Here is a 20,663-nt window from a genome sequence, read left to right on the forward strand (position 1 = left end):
CATGCAATGGACTCCGCAGTAAGGTTGCATGCACACAAACTTCTGCAGGGTTTTCTTTTTCCTTAATCTGGTAGTTTTTGGTAAATCCGGTTGAATGAGGGAGCATATCCTCTGCATGCAGCCTACCTACAGTTTGCACTGACATACTTTACATGTGCTTGTACATATACACAGCGTATGAATGTAAAATTGGTTGTTATTTCTCTGCAGAAACTCCTCCTCCTGGTTACCTGAGTGAAGATGGGGAAACTAGTGATCAGATGAACCACAGCATAGACTCAGGTAAGACATACCTAGGAAAATAGAAGGCGTGGGCTGACTGGTGACTCCGAGCTTTCCTCTAAGAATTGCTCTAGTGCAACATTCATGTGTTTGGGCTACTAAGAATCCTCCTGTCCCAGTTCTGTGCTGCCCATGACATAAGCATGATAAAGGTGACATCACTGAGAAGATAGTATTAACTGCTGTTATTATTTTAGGGTCACCAAGCCTGTCTCCAAATTCCATGTCCCCTGCACACAGTAACATGGGTAAGTTATTGGTTTTCTCCTTTATTTTCCCCAAAAGTGTTTTAATTTGTGTAAAAAAATCCTTATTTGATGTTATTTAGGATGTGCAAAAATGGGCAAGGGACTCCTGAAGACATTAAAAGAGCGAGTTTAGATATAGTGTCCAATCTTGTTTAGATAAAGCTTAGTCATTATATAATATAAGGGTTCACTTACTTTTTATTCCTGCACTGTGGAAGTTTACTCAATGTGCTCAATAAGACATGAATGGTAAATATAAATTTTTTTGGGGGGGGGGGATTTTCATTACTTTTCTTATTTAACAAAAACATAAATACAAAACAAAAAGCATTGCAACCCCCTTCCCTTGAGGCCTCATGTCCACGGGCAAGTGTGTTTCCACCCGTGCCCGCAGTCATGAGGCCTAAAATGGCATGTCTTACCTGTTGGGCTGCTGTGCGGGTCTTCTCCGTCGTGGCTGGATCTTCTTTCTTCTGCATGGCGGATGTGCTCGGCACGCCAGCCGGCGTGCCACATGCATGCGCCATGCTTTTTTAAAAATAAATGTGCTTTCCCGCAGATCCGCGGCGCAGACGCAGTGTCAGCCCCACCTGAGTTGCGGCACGGACGGTTTCTATTGACTTCAATGGAAGCCGTCCATGCGGGAAACCGCAGAAAATGGAGCATGCTGCTGGTGTTTTCCTGCGCGTGCGATCCAAACAGCAGGAAATAATGACATCCGCAAATATTTAATTACCTGCGGATGCCCAATGAATGGTTATGGGCATATTGAACTGCAGATCATCCGCGCAGATTCCACTGTTCCATTTTGCCCATGGACATGAGCAAAATTGTCTCTCTCATGTGTTTTTGTATTTTTAGTATAGATTTTTTTTTCTACAATCGTGATTTAAATAACAATTAGACCACATTTTAGTAGCAATTAATGCAGAAATTCAGGGGATTCCAAAGGGTTCACTTAATGTTTCTTGTAACTGTAAATCTGAAAAGCCCTTGAAATTTAACGCTTTAAACCGATAAAGTGGCTTTTGCTTGGTTTGTGACTTGGCAGCTTGATTATCAGCTGGTAATCCTTATTGGATAAGACGGACATAATTCGGTGTGGCAGAGGAAGCCTGGTGGACATCTATCACGTTTCCAGTCCATTTGTTCTTATGGTTTTTGTTGGCATCTGCTCTTCTAGCTGATCGTCTACTAAGCTTCCCAGCAGGCAACATAAGAGAGTGAAGACATATGGTCACTCGTTTCTTACACCACGCCTCTGACTCTTCCCATAGAGACCATAGACCAGGGGTGCACGAATATTTTTAGGGGCTGGGGTTTCATTTCTAGGACCCACTTATTGGAGATGAGGATCTTTAGCTCTCCGGAGAGGAGGAGGTGGCTGGGTTTAAAGCTAGGCTATTTATATTCAAGTTTAAGGGTGTTTTAGGAAAAACTGAGCATTTCCGCATCAAAAATCTCATTAAAAACTACAGTATTTATGTGAATTTTGACTGATTTTAAGCCTGCGCAATGTTCCTCTCCTCTCCCAATACTGCATGCTGCTCCACCAGAGCGCAGCGCAAACCGGAAACTACTACAGAGTTCCACCGCCGGTCATGTGATGCAGAAGTGGCATCATATGAATGCCAGTGGCGGCATTCAGTTACAGTTGCTGGGGTGTGCTGGACTCTGGTGGGGCATTGCACAGTATTAGATGATGAGAAGAGTGTGGCCCTCTGGCATCAGGACAAAACTCTGCTAGGACTGGAGTGGACGGAAGGTATATTACCTGCATTTGTTCTTCTCTGCCATCCCTCTGATCCACCAGTCATCGGTCATGCAAGATAGTTGTTGTAATTTGTCAACTCCTATGCACTGTTCATGTCTCTGATTGGCCAACTCTGATCATGTGAGTAGCAGTGGCCAATCAGAAATCAGGTTTAGTGCATTGGTAGTCTAACATTACTAACGCACACTGGGGAATTAGGTAGTCTAAAGATTGTGTTGGCTATCTTGGACAGCCGATAACTAGACTAGGAAATATTCCATTGGAGGGATATAGGAGAAGAACAATTGCTGGTAATATACTCCCTGTCCTCACTGGTGCTGGGAGAGAATTTTGTCCAGAAACTGAAGGGTTCTTTTTTTTTTTTTTTGAACATGGCAGCCAATGGGCGACATGTCATTGTGTCTGTACAAAGGTGAACATTGGAGGTTTCCACTGCGAGAGCCTTCTCACATATACCTCTGATGTGCACTGTTAGGTGTGACTTGACCCTAAAGAGTCTTTCAAAGCCATTTTACTGAGCTTCAGTCTGTTAATGAGCACCAACCGTCAAGATACAGGGTGGCCACAGAAAAGTAGGCCGGCACCACAGTCCTATGAAAGCTGTCTAAAATAATTTCTGTCTTTCCGTCTTCTGACGGTAAGTATGCTCTATTTTTTTAAAATTTTAAACTTTGCCTGGCCAGTAAAAAATGGTAATTTGAAACCACACAACCTCTTTAAGTTGGAGCTTGATGATGAAACAGTTTACCCCTTTAGTGACCAGCAATATGCCTTTATATTGACTTTACTAATGGTCTTTAAACCTGTACATACATCTTTTTAAGGCGGTGTCTTGGCTGACTAGTGACAGCTGAGCTCCTTCTTTTACACGTAGCGATTTCTCGTTCGCTCGAGTGAACGATCTCAGAGTTTGCTTGTTCGCTCCTGCAGCCTGTTTATACAGGCAGATAATTCATTCCCTCGCTAAATGATAATTGTTCCATCTAAAACTCACTTTAACTGTCAGGAATGGAGAAACCTCAAATTCTGAGGTTTAACCCCTTATATGCCACAATCAATAGCAATTTCAGCATATAAGTAGAAGACAAGGGGAGGGAGCTTCTGTCACATATAGGTACCGCATAATGCGATCACAAATTACCAATGGTTTCCCATGGCAGCCGGAGCCTGACAAAGAGCTCCATGTCTGCCACATAACTAAGCTTATTAGACTACGCCTCCAGCAGAGCCTAATAGGCTGATAACATAGGCTTAGTAGAATGCACTACATGAGTAATGCAGTGAACCTTCACAGCAATCGAACAGTTACATCTACAAGTCCCCTTGTGGGACAAAAAAATAGTGTCAATAAAGTTTTTAATTAAAAAAATCCATTAAAAAATATCCTTTTTATAATTGATAAAATACAAAAAAAAAAGTTATGCCAGAATTGCTGTTTTACTTCATCAACCCCCCCCCCAAAAAAAAAAAACGCTATAAAAAGCAGTACAAAAGTCACATGTATCCCAAAAAGATACTAAAAACTACTAATCTTTTCAAGATCCCAAATGGCTCCGTTGCCAGAAAAATAAAAATGCTATGGGTCTTTGCAGTGCGAATAAAAAAAAAACTAGTTTTTGTTGTGCTAAAGAAGTAAAAAATAAAAACCTCTTTATAAACTTGGTATTGCAGTAATCGTGCTGATCCAGATTAGAAAATAATCATGTTACTTTTACCAAATGGTGAACGCTGTGAAAACAAACCCCAAAAAACAATGATGGAATTTCTGTGGGGTTTTCCATCTCCCCCTCCAAAAATGTAATAAAAGTTATACAACACATTATATGTTCCCCTAGAGTGGTGCCATTAAAATATACAACTCATCCCACAAAAAACAAGCCCTCATAAGGCTACGTCAGCAAGTTATGGCTAATGTAATGCAACCATAAAAAAAACTCGGTCCTTAAGGCACAAAATAAGCGGGTCAGTAAGGGGTTAAAGCAAATGTGCTGATTGCAGCATTTTACATAGAAACTCACCTTAAAGTGCCCTTTGTGCTGACAAGCCACAACAGTCAGCCTCGGGCCTGCCTTAGCAGAAACACAGGCCTGAGCTAAAGTAATGTTTATGTCAGCAGCTGGAGCGCTCATTACCTGATTTATATACGGTATTAGTCTATCATTTCTACCTGCACTTCACCAGCCGTGTAAGGGGAGTCAGTCATGTGGAATTAACCCTACTAATTATTGGCGCTATCGGATGTGGAGGGGCACCATACCTCAATATCTCCTGGCAGAGCCTCAGTCATGGAGAAGTCTTTATTACTCTGCCCCGCACGCTGTAAACAAACGAGACCGAGTGACGAGTGGGCCGCTCTGCTCAGACTCGTCCCATGCTTCTGCTCTCGGCCTTGCTCAGCCCTTTCCCTTGTCTAAAGATAGCAGAAGGGACTGAGAGTCGAAGCATTGGACGAGTTTGAGTTGGGCGGCCCACCCATTGGACGAGTCCCGTGCTTCTTAGCCTTGCTCAGCCCCATCCCTTGCCTAATGATTGCAGAAGGGGCTGAGAGCAGAAGCATTGGACGAGTCCGAGTCGGGCGGCCCACCCATCGAACGAGTCCCGTGCTTCTTGGCCTTGCTCACCCTCTGCCCTTGCCTAATGATTGCAGAAGAGGTTGAGAGCAGAAGCATTGGACGAGTCCGAGTCGGGCGGCCCACCCATCGAACGAGTCCCATGCTTCTTGGCCTTGCTCACCCTCTTCCCTTGCCTAATGATTGCAGAAGGGGCTGAGACCAGAAGCATTGGACGAGTCCAAGTCGGGCGACCCACCCATCGGACTCATCCCGTGCTTCTTGGCCTTACTCACCCTCTTCCCTTGCCTAATGATTGCAGAAGGGTCTGAGAGCAGAAGCATTGGACAAGTCGGAGTCGGGTGGCCCACCCATCGGATGAGTCCCGTGCTTCTTGGCCTTGCTCTCCCTCTTCCCTTGCCTAATAATTGCAGAAGGGGCTGAGAGCAGAAGCATTGGACGAGTCCGAGTCGGGCGGCCCACCCATCGAACGAGTCCCGTGCTTCTTGGCCTTGCTCACCCTCTGCCCTTGCCTAATGATTGCAGAAGAGGTTGAGAGCAGAAGCATTGGACGAGTCCGAGTCGGGCGGCCCACCCATCGAACGAGTCCCATGCTTCTTGGCCTTGCTCACCCTCTTCCCTTGCCTAATGATTGCAGAAGGGGCTGAGACCAGAAGCATTGGACGAGTCCAAGTCGGGCGACCCACCCATCGGACTCATCCCGTGCTTCTTGGCCTTACTCACCCTCTTCCCTTGCCTAATGATTGCAGAAGGGTCTGAGAGCAGAAGCATTGGACAAGTCGGAGTCGGGTGGCCCACCCATCGGATGAGTCCCGTGCTTCTTGGCCTTGCTCTCCCTCTTCCCTTGCCTAATAATTGCAGAAGGGGCTGAGACCAGAAGCATTGGACGAGTCCAAGTCGGGCGACCCACCCATCGGACTCATCCCGTGCTTCTTGGCCTTACTCACCCTCTTCCCTTGCCTAATGATTGCAGAAGGGTCTGAGAGCAGAAGCATTGGACAAGTCGGAGTCGGGTGGCCCACCCATCGGATGAGTCCCGTGCTTCTTGGCCTTGCTCTCCCTCTTCCCTTGCCTAATAATTGCAGAAGGGTCTGAGAGCAGAAGCATTGGACAAGTCACCCATGGATGGTCATGGGCTTGTTTGCTTACAGCACGCGGGGCAGAGGAATAAAGATTGCTCAGTGACAGAAGATATCCACGTCAGCCACGTATGATGCCCCTCCACATCTGATTGCTGATGTGACAGCACTAAGGGCTGCTGCACACTGGCGATCACGATATCGCCGCAAGAAAATCCTCGGCAAATTTGCATTTTTGTTCACACGATTTTTGAGCAATTTTCTCGCGCGATAGACAATAGGAGTTCCTAATGTTAAATCCGTATCGTGTTGCACATTTGTGCATTGCGATGTGATAAATCTGATTCACCATAAGGAAACCTGTGCAAGAAAAAAATCTCAAAACGCAGAAAGATAGGGCAGGCCACAATTTTTCACATCTCGCAACGTCACACAACCGAAAACCTCGCAAATGGGAATGAAGCCAGGGACAGACATGGGTTTCATGATTCTGAGTTTTCTTGCACAATTGCATCGCTCAAAAATCACGCGATTTTTCTGGCAAGCGTGAAAGCACCCTAAGAGTTGGGTTAATTTCACATGACAGACTTCCTTTAACTGTTAAACTAATGGAGATTTACTGCATCGTGTGCCAAAGATACTACAGGGTTGGCCATGGAAAAGTAGGCCGGAACCACAGCACTATGAAAGCAGTGTATAAGAAAATCAGCCTTTGTTGCCCATAGCAACCAATCACAGCGCAGCTTTCATTTTACCTCAGCAGTATAGGACATGAAAGCCTCACTGGGATTGGTTGCTAGGGGCAACTAAGACTATCGCAGTGCAGCTTTCATGTCTTATACTGCTGAGGTAAAATGAAAGCTGCACTGTTATTGGTTGCTATGGGCAACAAAGACAGATTTTCTTTCAGAGAGCGTGGGGCCGGCCTACTTCTCTGCGGGCCGCCATGTAAAACTGCTAGAGATAAAGGGATCTTGCTCTCCTTAGCACACCTGCACTCTGTATATAAGGACGTGACATTGTAGGGTATTGGGAAATGTTTGACAGGCTGCTCACTCTAATAAAACATAAACTCCACAATGCGTGGGACTAGCTGTGGTAAATGTGAGGCAGACATATTGCGGACCGTCACTGTTCAGTGAATGAGTTTAGTCAGCGGTCATGAGGCTTAAACATCCGCATGCAATGCCTCTCTGCTGGCCAGCTAATCCCAGATACTGCCCGGGATTCATTTCTATCCTTGTCCTGATTACTCAGAGATTTCCTTGTGTGGCTGGCACTCATTACTAAGGGACAGCGAGTGTGCTGGAGGATGGGGGCCGCAGTCACCGCTGGGTCTCCTTATCACTTCTTGGCCACAGAATCTCCTCTTTCCAGCGTGGTGACTCAGTCCTTCCCATCTGCTGTAAGCTCTGGCTGAGCAGGAGCCCAGCGGCCGTCGCTTTGTTAGAAATGCCCATATTCTGAATGAATCACAAAGCAGAGGACAGCCAGCGGACTATGTCAGGCCATGTGTCTCCTAGAGGACAGCAGATACCCCACACACAACTCCGCTGCGTCCGTAATATTACCCTGTTAGGGTATTCGCACCTGGAGATTAAAGGGTGGTAATCTCCACATACATGACATTAGCGTGTGGCGAAAGATATTTGCTCATGCTAGTTGAAGATGCATTAAAAGACCCTTTCCTCGCAGTCTCCTTTTATAAGGGACGATTATTGGGCCTAAGCACTCCTATGAGCACTCGTTCACCGGACAGTTTGGTTAACGAACAATGTCATGTCATTTATTTTCACATCTGCATTCGAAGCTCCAGTCGGAGGTTCTGTCGCCGATCTGGCGCACAAAATACCATAAGAAAAAACGCTGCGTGCAGCTGGATGGAAAAGAGGACTTAGCACATTGTGGTCAATGGGGTCTGTTTGGCGCTGTTCGGGTCCATCCAAAGCCTGAAAGCACATGGATGGATTTGCATTGCCGAATCCGAAGCGGGCGTCCTTCTATAGATTCCGCAGCAAATTCCGCCCACAGCATACTAAGAAAAAAAAAACATTTTCCTGCCCATGAGCGGAAATCAATTGCGATTTTTTTATTTATTTTTTTTCCCCCGCTCGTGGGGGGAAAATTGCAGCATGCTGCGATTCTGTGCGGCTTCCGCGCAGATAGCTTCCATTGAAGTCAATGTAAACTGTCCGACCTGCGGCCCTTCTGCAATCACCATTGCGGAAAGATCGTGGGATCCGAGTCATCGTCTAGCAACGGCGCAGCATTATCTGTACTGCGCATGTGCGCCGGCTGGGACATCTGCAGCACAGAGAAGAAGCATCCGGACAGCTATGCAGGGGTCACCGGCCAAGCACAGGGTCGAATTCCGCTTCGGGATCCGACCTGGCCGTGTGCATTCAGCCTAAGACGGAACCTATCGGCACAGGAATTCCCCTTTTATGCTGCTCCCCGAATGGAGCAGGGAAATGGAACCCCTAAGGTCTCCTGCACACTGGCGATCGCGATATCGCTGCAGTTTTTTTTACACGAATGTCAATAGGACTGTCTAATGTTAAAAACACATTGTACAAAAATCGCAAGTTTGTGCTTTGCGATTTTTGTGCGATGTGTTTTCAGCATTAGAAAGTCCAATTGAAATTCGCATTTAAAAAAAACACAGCGATATCGCGATCGCCAATGTAAAGGCCCCCTTACACAGGTGTGAAACCACCCTTAGCTGTGTGTAAAAATGCTGACAAGTCAGCTGCACATCTTCTTGTGTAAACGGGGACATGTGCAGCCAATCAGTGACAGCGGTATGGGGACGAAAAATTGGGTTAACCATCAGTCGTGCCCATAGAGCAGATAATCTGCCTGTGCACACGGCGGGAATGAGCATTGACTGGCATGTTCATCATCTGTTGGCATTTGCATGGGCAGATATCTGTCTGTGAAGGACCAGGTTCACATCTGCATCCAGAGGTTCCATCATGGATCCGGTACAGAATACCAGAAGGAATGGCGCTGCATGCAGTGCTCCTTCTTCCGGTAAAATGCCAGACAGCTGAGCAGAAACCGAACGGACGCCATTGTAGTCCACGGGGTCCGTTTGGCGCTGTTCAATTCCATCATAAGACGTTCTCGCTCGGCTAGCGGATTCCCCTTTCCTGCTTCCCGAACGGAACAGGAAAACGGAACCCCCACTTTAGATGTGAAAGCATCCAAAAGGACCTTTGCGTTTAGCTGTGCAGCTAAATATAATCTATTCTTCTCTGTTATCAACCAATTCAACCTGGGAAGAGGCCATGTGTAATTATGGATTTAGTGACAAAACATCCAAAAAATCCCTACGATGAATGCTCACGTCACATAGAAATCTACGCCTATGTGTGAGCAGTGTTAGCTCTGCTTCATATAAGCCGCACCGTCGTGCACTGCGGACTTTAGGTTTCGCATCCCCTTAAAGTGGGAATCCTATGTATTTAGGAGATAGAATTGACGTGGTGTGATGTGACGGTCTGACAGATACCACTGTGGCACAGGGAGGCAAAGCGATCCCATCTCCGTCACCAAACCACATCTGTTCCTGATGAGTGTTGCATATCTCTGTATATTTTTACAGTAAAGTGGATTGTCAGCGATTCTGTAAGAATAATATATTACCATAGCGCTGTATATTAATATTAATATAAACATGCCCCTGAGTGCTCTCCTCCCGATCCCGGGGAAGTTGGCCGGATGTAGAGTTTAGGTCAGGCGGTTTTGCTTGGCACGGAGCCAGGACTGAGTATACGAGGGGCCTGTCCTTATCAGAGAGGTTGCAGCTTTGTGGGAGTGAGATCAGCTTTACTTAACTCACTCTGCTCTTCCTCCTCTTGAAGAAAGCTGCGGTTTCTTAGGTGCAATAACTTTTACATTGCTTCAGCATGAGACAAAAAAGTTTTAACATTGCATAGAAGACGACTTGTCGGCTGCTTCTTGCTCTACTATTTTGACATGGTTATAGAGCCGTTCCCCCTGAAATTACAACTAATATGTCCGCCGTTAGGTGTCATTTCCATTTGCCTTTCCAGACTTCTGAGGTCATCTCGCCTGGTTATGCAGTGATAACTACCCAGCTTGATAGATTGCTGCAGAATTTACATGCAGGACTCTAGGAAAGCTGAGTAACTAGTTGCAATGGTGGTCATGTAGGTTGTCACTCAGCTTCCACATAAACAGGTAGACGTAAGGCTGGAGTTTTCAAGGCATTTACTATTGATGACCTATCCTCGGGATATTGTTGATCGGCGAGGGTCTGCCGCTTGGGATCCGCTATTGTGGACATCCAACTCAGCTGCACCATCGGTGGTCGGAGTTGGAAGTGTAATAGAAAGGCTTCGCTCCCATTGAAATAAATGGGAGCGCCTCCTTCCATTGCACTTCCACTCCTCATTGCAGTCAGAGTTGGAAGTGTAATGGAAAGTTTTTCTCCCATTGATTTTAGTGGGAGTGAAGTCCTGCCTCTACACTTCCAGCTCTGACCACCAATGTGGAGATCCAGCCATGCTGCACTTATAGCGGCTGGAGGATCAGCTAATCAGCAGTGATCCTGGGCGCCGGACCTCCACCAATCAACTAATTCCCGGAAAATCCCTTTTAACACTTGTTTCCATTCAGAGCCGTCATCTGCAGTCCTATTAAATTTTATGGGAAGACTAGAAGACTAGCACTTACCAGCAGAAACCATATTGGAGCCCTTACAAATTCGAATGGATTTTAATAAATTGAGTACCGTAACTTCTGACTTAAAGTGAAAACCACCAACGTGAACAGAGCCTAAGGCTAGCTCCGTACTGTCATTGGGGGCTTCCAGTCTGGAGCCTCCATCGGCACTTCCTTCGGATTTGGTGAGATTAATATCGCACCATGCTGTGGTTTTCTTGCCCCAATGGAGTCTGCCATTGGAATCTGTCATACAACAAGTCTGGAACAGTGTCATGGCTTCTTTTGTAAATGGAACCCATTCGGCATACGTGAATTAAGCCCTTTTTATAAACCGAAAATAGATATTGGAAGTTTTTAACTTTAGGGAAAATGCCCTTTGTTTCCAAAACGTACAGCATCCAATGTACGCCCAATAATGACCATGTATTTTCTGCTTTGTGTTCACAGATCTCCAGCCCGTCACATATTGTGAGCCTGCCTTCTGGTGCTCCATCTCCTACTACGAGCTCAACCAGCGAGTCGGGGAGACTTTTCATGCATCCCAACCCTCCATGACGGTGGATGGATTTACAGACCCATCAAACTCTGAGCGTTTCTGCCTGGGGCTGCTCTCAAACGTTAATCGCAACGCTGCTGTGGAACTGACCCGGCGACATATTGGTAAATACAATACGTGAGGAAGGTGTAGGGCTTGTGTTCTCATAATGTTAGTGTTTTTGCATAGCCTGTTGGAAGATATGTGGAGTGAACTCTAGTTTGAGAGAAGTTGGATGATTCATTTACTAAGCGTGTCAAAAGTTCACTGAAAAGTACAAAAAAGTCTAATTCACAATTCAAGCATGGATATATTCTATGTGTAAGTTTTTGAATACCAGGGGGGAATTTTATCAAAGAAAAAACAGTGTAAAGAGGTCACACATTTTGGCGCAAGCTCTTTTTTTGAGCAAAAACGTAGCTTTTTAAGACTTACGCCACTCTTGTCAGTTTTTTAAAAAAAGCGGGCTGTCCTGATCTGACAGAATTGACTATTATTTACACAAAATATACCAGGACTCTGCTCCAACTCATGGCTGACGTAAACTGTCCTTTCCAACACATAGAGCGACCAAGATGCGTCAGATATATTAAGAGTTGGGCGCCTCTTACTGCATCAAATGCATCTTATTCCAGCAGTGTTCATATTAAGACCGTTATATGAAACAATGGTCTTAATAAATATAGTGTTTATTTATTCTGCATCAGTTCTGAGTTACGTTGGGGTTCCTTCACACATACCGAAATTTGCCGCCATGTGGAAAAATCCTTGTGTCTAACGTGCAGATTTTGCTGCAGAATTGAAAATGGTTTCATTTTGCCTCCTTTAAATTAAAGGGGTTGTCTCGCGGCAGCAAGTGGGGTTATACACTTCCGTATGGCCATATTAATGCACTTTGTAATATACATCGTGCATTAAATATGAGCCATACAGAAGTTATTCACTTACCTGCTCCGTTGCTAGCGTCCCCGTCGCCATGGTGCCGTCTAACTTCGGTGTCTTCTTGCTTTTTTAGACGCGCTTGCGCAGATGGATCTTCTCCCTTCGGCTGGTCTCGGAAGCATCGGCGTTTTGGCTCTGCCCCCTTGTACGCGTCATCGCGTAGCTCCGCCCCCGTCACGTGCCGATTCCAGCCAATCAGGAGGCTGGAACCGGCACACGTCATGGGGCGGAGCTACGCGATGACGCGTACAAGGGGGCAGAGCCAAAACGCAGATGCTTCCGAGACCAGCCGAAGGGAAAAGATCCATCTGCGCAAGCGCGTCTAAAAAAGCAAGAAGACACCGAAGTTAGACGGCACCATGGCGACGGGGACGCCAGCAACGGAGCAGGTAAGTGAATAACTTCTGTATGGCTCATATTTAATGCACGATGTATATTACAAAGTGCATTAATATGGCCATACAGAAGTGTATAACCCCACTTGATTTCGCGAGACAACCCCTTTAAGCCATTTGCAGTTCTGCATCAAAATCTGCATGTTGGATGTGTGGATTTCTGCTGCGGCAAATTCTGCTGTGTGTTGCAGCCAATTCTGATACGTGTGAAAGCGCTTTTTACTAGTCCAGAGCTGCATACACCGTTTTGCTGGTTGCCTTGGAAAGCAGTAAGACTTCGCTGAGTTCCTGCAGTGGAAGTAGCTGCTCCCTTTGCAGAATGCAAATCACCATAGCAAGCTTGATGCAGACATGGAATGCAAATGCTCTATGATTTCAGCTCTGAAGCTGGCAAAATTGTAATTGCAGATCTAACTATAAGATAGCTATATTGGGAATGCAAGTATTTACTAAGAAGAGAGGCATGTTGAGATAGCTTGCAGATCTACTCTTAAGTAATGTAGCCTCTATAGCAAGGGAAATGATTCCTGGAAAGAGTTAATCCATCTAGGAAACATGATTACCCCTCCACCTCTCACACCTCCTATTACTTCTCTCTACGTCCATTGCTCTGTACACCAAACTGGATTCCCTCCTGTCTTTTGCACTAACTATTAGAAAGCAGCCAGTAAATTACTATAGAAGCTTTGGGTATTCTCGCTGCTCACAATGCAGTTTGCAGGTCTTTACATGGGGCTGCTAGGAGGAGCCGATGCTCCAAGCTCCATTTGTGCCTGAGACAAAATAACTGGAACAATTCCCTCTTCTTGTTAATTCAGTGGTTACTAAAAATTTTCCATTCTGGACCTTTGCGTGTGAGAATAGAGGACCTCCCATAATATGAACCACGTCCAACGAGCATTACAGAAACCCAGTGTGTAACCTCAACACACAAGAGTTCCCCCTTTTCCCCACACTCCCACAAGGCAGACCCAAGTTACATTACTCTGCGGTACACCGAGAAGCGTCTAGTCATGTGTTACTTGTATTCCTAGGTTGCTGGATTTTTTTTCCCCTCTTTCTATTAATACTTCCATTTTTTCAATGCAGAGATGTTTTGCATTAGTTGCACTTATTTAAAGGGCCGGTAACGCAGAAAAACATGCCGTTTAGGAAATAGTTATAAGGTTAAAAAAATATATCAGTGGTTTTAGAAGGAAAATTATCTGCAGATGTATAGCAACTGCGCACTGGAAAAGAAATCTCCTTTTTCTTTGTATCTTGCATTGCGAAGACCATGCTGTATGTACATTGTGTATAATATATTGTTATATAGTTCTAGATGCTTTATTAGCAATTTAATTATGTATACTGGTTACCTGAATTGCATGCTTTAACAAACTAGAGTGATTAGAGCAATCAGTTAATACAGGCTGCCAATAAATGGGGTTTGTATTCTGATGAGGGCACTAAGAGGGCAGTGATGGGCTATTGGTTTTTGCAGCCCATGCCCTGCTTGTGAAGGCTGTGGTTTGAGTAGTAATCATACATCATTACAGTATTACTTATGCTGCAGGTCTCTATTACATTAATAAGGTTTGTGGCATCCCATTTAGCTGTTATATCATAAGAACAGGAAAAGAGAATGCCAGCTGGGAACAGATTTGTCCTAGGATGGAAACTAATGATGCCCATTGGCTATAATGCTTCCATTATGCCCGCTGGCATTTTTCCCGAAGAAATTGCCCAGTATTTTGTGCCGAATCTGAACAGGAAGTTCCAAATGGAACCTATGACACCGATGTGAAGAGTCTAACAGGGCTTAAAGGGCTTGTACCAAAAGTGGTCGTAGGGGTCCCACCACTGAGATGCCCACTGATCCTGTGAACGGGGGTCCTGTGTTGCCCTCTTATCCTCACTGCAGGCTCCCTACATCGAACTGCAGTTATGTGGAGATTAAATGGAGGGCAGTCGCACATGCACAGCACCACTCCATTCATTTCAATGGGGCTAACAGGAAAAGCCAAGTGCAAGCACTCCGCTCTCCATTCAGAATGAATGGAGCTGCACAGTGCGTATGTGATCACTGCTTCATACAATCTCCTCCTCACTGCGGGGCTGATAAAAGTTGATTTTACTACAACCCGTTTAAAGTCATCTTCAATGGACTGTGGTTACATTTTCCCTTGTCATGTATTTTAGGTAGAGGAGTTCGTCTGTACTACATCGGAGGTGAAGTGTTTGCTGAATGCCTCAGTGACAGCGCAATATTTGTACAATCCCCAAATTGTAACCAACGCTATGGCTGGCACCCTGCTACTGTATGCAAGATACCTCCAGGTAATGGGATACTTCTTCCTACAGGAAAAGTCTTTCTGGTCCAGCAGATGATGTAATGCTGAGAACATTGGCATGTAAAAGGTTAAAGGACTCTTTGCACTTTAGGAAAAAATGTGATTTCATGCATTTCCTATTTTCTTTCTATCAACTGGGCTGCATTCACACTACCTTTTGGAATTCCATCTGTTGGCACTGTTTGAAGTGCCCCACCAAAGACATCGCCCAACCTATGCAGCTGTGTGCCTCTATAGTTGGATATGCCCAGCACTGACTCTCATTGACCGTTGATGCAAAGCTATACCAGCCGAGTGTTTGACACTCTTTCGGCATGTTTGGCTAGTGAAAGTTTATGGTCACATTAGATGATCTCTAGATGTCTATGGTGTATACGCCCCAACGTTCACCGCCAAGTATAGCGTGAATCCAGTCTTGGCAAGACCCACGGTTGTATGCATTCAGAAACCGACATTGGTAAATGTGAATACAACTAAAATCTCCTTCTTTCTCCCAGGGTGCAACCTGAAGATTTTTAATAACCAGGAGTTTGCTGGTTTACTAGCCCAGTCAGTGAACCAAGGATTCGAGGCTGTGTATCAGCTGACCAGGATGTGTACTATACGAATGAGCTTCGTCAAGGGCTGGGGAGCCGAGTACAGGTTGGTAAAAGAGACTGTGATGGTAGCAGGCTGCTATTTCTTTACAGATCCTATGCATGCAGTATATATACACTATCTATGTGTGTGTATGTATGTATGTATGTATGTGTGTGTGTGTATATATATATATATATATATATATATATATATATATATAGTTTAATAACTTGGGACGGGTGTTGTACTTATTTTTTTTTTTGTAACCTCCAGTCTTGTTTCTGTGACTGATTAGAGGGGTGACATTCTATTTCTGGGATCTCCTAAATGGATTTAGTTGTGGCCATACTGAGTTCAACCTCAATGTCCGGGGAGGTGACAACAGTGTGACAAATGTCATTATGTGGAGGGTGTAACGCACACTGGCTGCCAGAGTGTAATGTTCTGCTATTGTGGGAGCAGCAGACACTCCGAGCAGATCTTAGCTTCGCCTGCTGGTTTCCAGATGTTCAGTGACCATTTATGTAGTTAACTCTTTCCTGCCGGAAGGGCATATGATATGCAATGGTAAAACCAGTACAGTGATTTTAAAGGGGCTTGGGGTTGGATGGGTTAAGTCTCATCTTCCACACTTGACAGCCAGTTTCAGTCCTGGCCCACAGCCAGAGGAACTAATGGAACCCAGATGTGCCTCTGTTTGGCAGCCTCATTACAGATCCTGAGGTTTCTTGCTCACATTTCACTTAACGTCTTCCTTTATTAACCCATGCATTACCCAAGGCTCTGTGCAGATGACTTGTCTAACCTCAAAACTAGCAGCTAAATGCAACATTTAGTATAATTGTATGAAATGGCCTTTGTGTGTCACAAGCTGTGCGTCGTGGATGGGTTAAGGGGCTAAACGTTTTGGGTTTCTTCACATATGCTTGTTGTTTCCAAACACTTTGCATTTTAGAACAATGTTGAGGGTACTTTCACACGGGTCGAATTATCCTGGTAGGATGCATCGCAGAATTCTGCACCAACATCCGCCGGTTTAACTGCTGATTTTCATGCAGAATTGCAGACAAACTTAAAGGGGTTTTCAATTAACAAAGATACCCCTAATAAATCACCAATAAAGAAACTGAACAACTTCTTAATTTACACATTTTACAAATACTGCAGCGTTCTTGAGATATACCGTTACCTTTTATACCATGTGTCCTAACCAGGAAGTAACATGTCCTCCCAAGTTTTCGTCTTGTTGTGGCTCCTGCCTTCCTGGTGGAGAAAGCGCACTGGAACCCTCAACCCCCCCTCCCTCCCTCAAAAAAACCTCTGTGCTAGTGTATTCTTTGTTTGGGGGAGGGGGACAACAGTGTATATGTCTATCTTGGGGATTAAAAAAAAAAAAAAAAAGCCAAAAAATATACTGTGAGATACTGCCGCTGAAGAAGCATCAAAATGCGCGATGTGAAACCAAAAATTCAGATGTTTTGTGTACTAGCTATATGGATTTCACTTTATGCTATTGCTTATTATTGAGTTAGTAATCTGGATATTTTATTGTTAAAGGGAAGTGTAGCTATCACAAAATCACCCGTCCTTATCCCCCACACCTCGTTCTTTTGCAGTCTTCTCCAAAGTTCCTGATAGACTTGTAAGTCTCAGAACTGATGGAAAGGAAATCTCCTGCAGTTGTCCGTACCAACCAGTCAGATTCTGACAACTGTGAGAAGGGAGCAACTAATTGCTCTCAAGTCCATACATCAGCGCACCCCATGTATATTCACATTGTAGTCTTGAATGAAGTGGCTCATCTTGGTTCACCTTAGCAACCATTTTTTTATTGCCCTAATGCAACCAAAAATAGAAAATGACGCAACTTTGCAGATCCAGTAGATTGTGTGTTCCGATAGGGACACGGTGGTCACTGCAGGACTGTAAACACGAAGTTGTAGGATATTTTGAATCAAGATGATTTGCACTATTGCTTCATTTTTCATCATAACCTTGATGGAAAAAGGGTAATTAAAAGGGTTTTCCAGGCTTTTTTTGGCCTCAAGATAGGTCATCCATATCAGATCGGCAGAAAACCAACCAATCAGTTAATTCCTGAAGCTGCTGTACGCTGGAAGTACCGTAGCTTAGTACACTGTGCAGCATCCCAGTATGGTATTGCAGGCTCAGTCTCATTCCCTTGAAACGAGCCTCAAAGTCTGTTGGTTGCAGCCTGCTTGACAGCACATCATGATATGTCTAAGCAAATGGACTCTCTTACTTTTTCGCTCAGATGCCATTACTTCTAGAATTACTCCTCACATGTATTTCTGTCTTTGCAGGCGCCAGACTGTAACCAGCACACCCTGTTGGATCGAGCTACACCTGAACGGCCCCTTACAGTGGTTGGATAAGGTTCTCACTCAGATGGGTTCTCCAAGCATTCGATGCTCTAGTGTCTCATAGAGCAGTGTGTCCAGGTCACAAAACTCAAAGACCTGGAAAATAACAGTACCTACACAGTCCACATCGAGCAGGAGCTCAGCAGCACAAAGGCAAACCAATGTGGAACTATTTCTTGACTTCTTGGAACCCTTACCCCTTGCCTGCTTCCCAGTACCCAACATTACATTGGAAAATGAAACGTTTTACCCTGCCTTTGCTGCAGGGATCACAGGGACGTTAAATATATTGAGAAGATTGCAATACGAAACTCTTACAGACTTGACATGTAGTTCTAATTGGGAAAGTCACTGAAACTCAGTGCAAAGACTAAACATATTTTGTGATACAGGGTACAGTTTTTACTTCAGATATCTAACAGAACTTATCAAGGATTAGGTCTTCTCCCCCACCTCTTCCAATAGGTGCCTTTTAAAAGTACCATCTCTCCCATGGATCTCTGCTGCAGGGACTGGCCTGTCACTTTTATCACTTTGGTCCGTTTTATTGCATTATAGGGTAAGGTGATTCTGTTCAGTCTGTTGAAACAGATGTGTATCCTAAACGTGGGGCAGGTTTTGGACCATTGCATCACACAGCAGCAATTACTTGCATTGATGCTCGTAGTCATGTCCTAAGTTGGAAAGCTGGTCTTAAACGTCCCAAGAACTATAAATGACAACTGGAGGAGTACATTTCTGTCTGAAGTGCTCACATGTATTACTTTGCGTCACCGCCTGAGTGTGAAGCCTGCTGTTCTACAAGTACATCTCACTAATAAGCCCAGCTTGTGGTGCCGTGGCTTTACTCTTGCCACACAGGCCACAACTGGGTGGAAACCATTCCAGCTTATCTGGAAAGCACTTTGCTTCATGTTCAATCCCTCCTTTTCTGTCAGGCTGGGATCTGCTTTATTTTCTGAGGCCGCATGTTTTTTCCTACATTTGCAGGCCCCAGCGTGTCGTAGCGGCTTGTATTTTTTACAAAAGCAGTAAGCTGCTCATTTTTGGTAAGTCCTTGATGCAGGTTGGTTCTTCTTACTCAACGATCTTGAAATCTGAGATCAACTTCTAATTTTTATTATTCTTGATTTGTATGAGATAAAATGCGTTTCTTGCACCCTGCAACTACGTACGGAGGAAATCGGCAAAGCGCACACATCCCCCATAGAGCTGCAGAGGTAAAAGTCTTCTCGCGTACCTTTCTCCAGAGCAATGCTTCCAGATCCCGTTAGGACCGACGCGCTGTTAGTTCCACATACTCCTACTATGTGTAGTTGAGGTCGGCTGGCATCCCGTGTATTTGTAGCATGTTTGCGGGATTTGATTCCCCCACCCTCCCCCCATCTATTTGTAGCATTAAAGAACAGGGTTGCTTACAACCTGCAACAAATTATTTGTGTTTTGTATAAGAAGCTCCTACAATTTCTCATTTTGTTTGTATGAATAATTTTGCCTCTTTTTTTTTTTTTTGAGTTTATTCTGCCTGACTTTTGGTTAGTTTCTGAGTTCTGCTTTCGTGCTGCTTATATACTTCTGATTTATATTGTAGCTGTACCCATCATATATGTCATCAAATTACATTTCTGGTTTTGATTAGCTAAGGCTTATTGCCTCAACCAATCACGGCAGCAAATAAGGGAAATTATCAATATATTAGTGCTATTATTCAGAACGAGTCCATTACTTTTAACCTCTCCCCCCACTATCAATGCTTGTGTAAAGTTCTGATTGTGAATGTAAATAAACCCTTTACATATATCTAATGGTGATATTCATACAATGAGGACACAGTACCGAGGGAAATATAGGTAAAGAATATATATTAATGACCTGGTAGAAGGATGTGCAGTAAAATAGCTATATTTGCAGATGATGGAAAACGATGTCAAGTCATTAACACGAGAGGACTAGAGATGAGCGAACCTACTCGTTTCGAGTAATTACTCGATCGAGCACCGCGATTTTCGAGTACTTCCGTACTCGGGTGAAAAGATTCGGGGGGCGGCGTGGCGGAGCGAGGGGTAGCAGCGGGGAACAGGGGGGAGCCTTCTCTCCCTCTCCCCCCCACTCCCTGCTGCAATCCCCCACTCACCCACGGCGCCCCCCGAATCTTTTCGCCCGAGTACGGAAGTACTCGAAAATCACAGTGCTCGGGCGAAAAAGGGGCGGGGCCGAGTAGGTTCGCTCATCTCTAGAGAGGACGGAATGTGGTTGCAAATGGATCTGGACAAGTTGGGGGGGGGTGCAGAAAAGGGGCAAATGAGGTTTAACACTGATAAATGTATGGTTATGCACATGGGAGGAGAAATACACGTTACCGTCACACACTAAATAGGAAACCACTGGGTAAGGCTGGATTCACACGAACGTATATCGGCTCGGTTTTCACGCCGAGCCGATATACGTCGTCCTCATCTGCAGAGGGGGGGGGGAGGAGGATGGAAGAGCCAGGAGCAGGAACTGAGCTCCCGCCCCCTCTCCAGCCCTCTGCACTATTTGCAATGAAAGGAGGTGGGATGGGGCGGGGCTAAGTTTTGAGCATTAGCCCCACCCTCATCCCGCCTCTCCCCATTGCCAATAGTGCAGAGGGGCGTAGAGGAGGCAGAGAAGGGTCGGGAGCTCAGTTCCTGCTCCTGGCTCTTCCACACCCCCCCCCCCCCCCTCCTGCAGTATATCGGCTCGGCGTGAAAGGAATTGGGGATTTCAGTTAACTGCAAGCTTACTGGAGCAACCAGTACCAGGCATCTGCTGCCAAGGAAACAGGATCATGGGGTGCATCAAAAGAGGTCTAGGGGCACATGATGAGAA

General features: G+C 45.1%; 1 protein-coding gene across 2 annotated transcripts in view; it reads left to right on the forward strand.

The window, feature by feature from the left end:
* Positions 1-19,613, forward strand: part of SMAD3 (SMAD family member 3) — a 106,479-nt gene extending 86,866 nt beyond the window's left edge. For both annotated transcript variants that reach the window (XM_066592927.1, XM_066592929.1), the window contains exons 4-9: positions 211-282; positions 480-530; positions 11,093-11,305; positions 14,699-14,836; positions 15,348-15,492; positions 17,754-19,613. In XM_066592927.1, coding sequence (XP_066449024.1) covers positions 211-282; positions 480-530; positions 11,093-11,305; positions 14,699-14,836; positions 15,348-15,492; positions 17,754-17,877 — 743 coding nt within the window. In that variant the 3' untranslated portion in view covers positions 17,878-19,613. The remainder of the gene's footprint in view (positions 1-210; positions 283-479; positions 531-11,092; positions 11,306-14,698; positions 14,837-15,347; positions 15,493-17,753) is intronic.
* The last annotated feature ends 1,050 nt before the right edge of the window (positions 19,614-20,663 follow it).

The sequence above is a fragment of the Eleutherodactylus coqui genome, chromosome 2 (assembly GCF_035609145.1).
Source record: "Eleutherodactylus coqui strain aEleCoq1 chromosome 2, aEleCoq1.hap1, whole genome shotgun sequence".
NCBI lineage: Eukaryota > Metazoa > Chordata > Amphibia > Anura > Eleutherodactylidae > Eleutherodactylus > Eleutherodactylus coqui.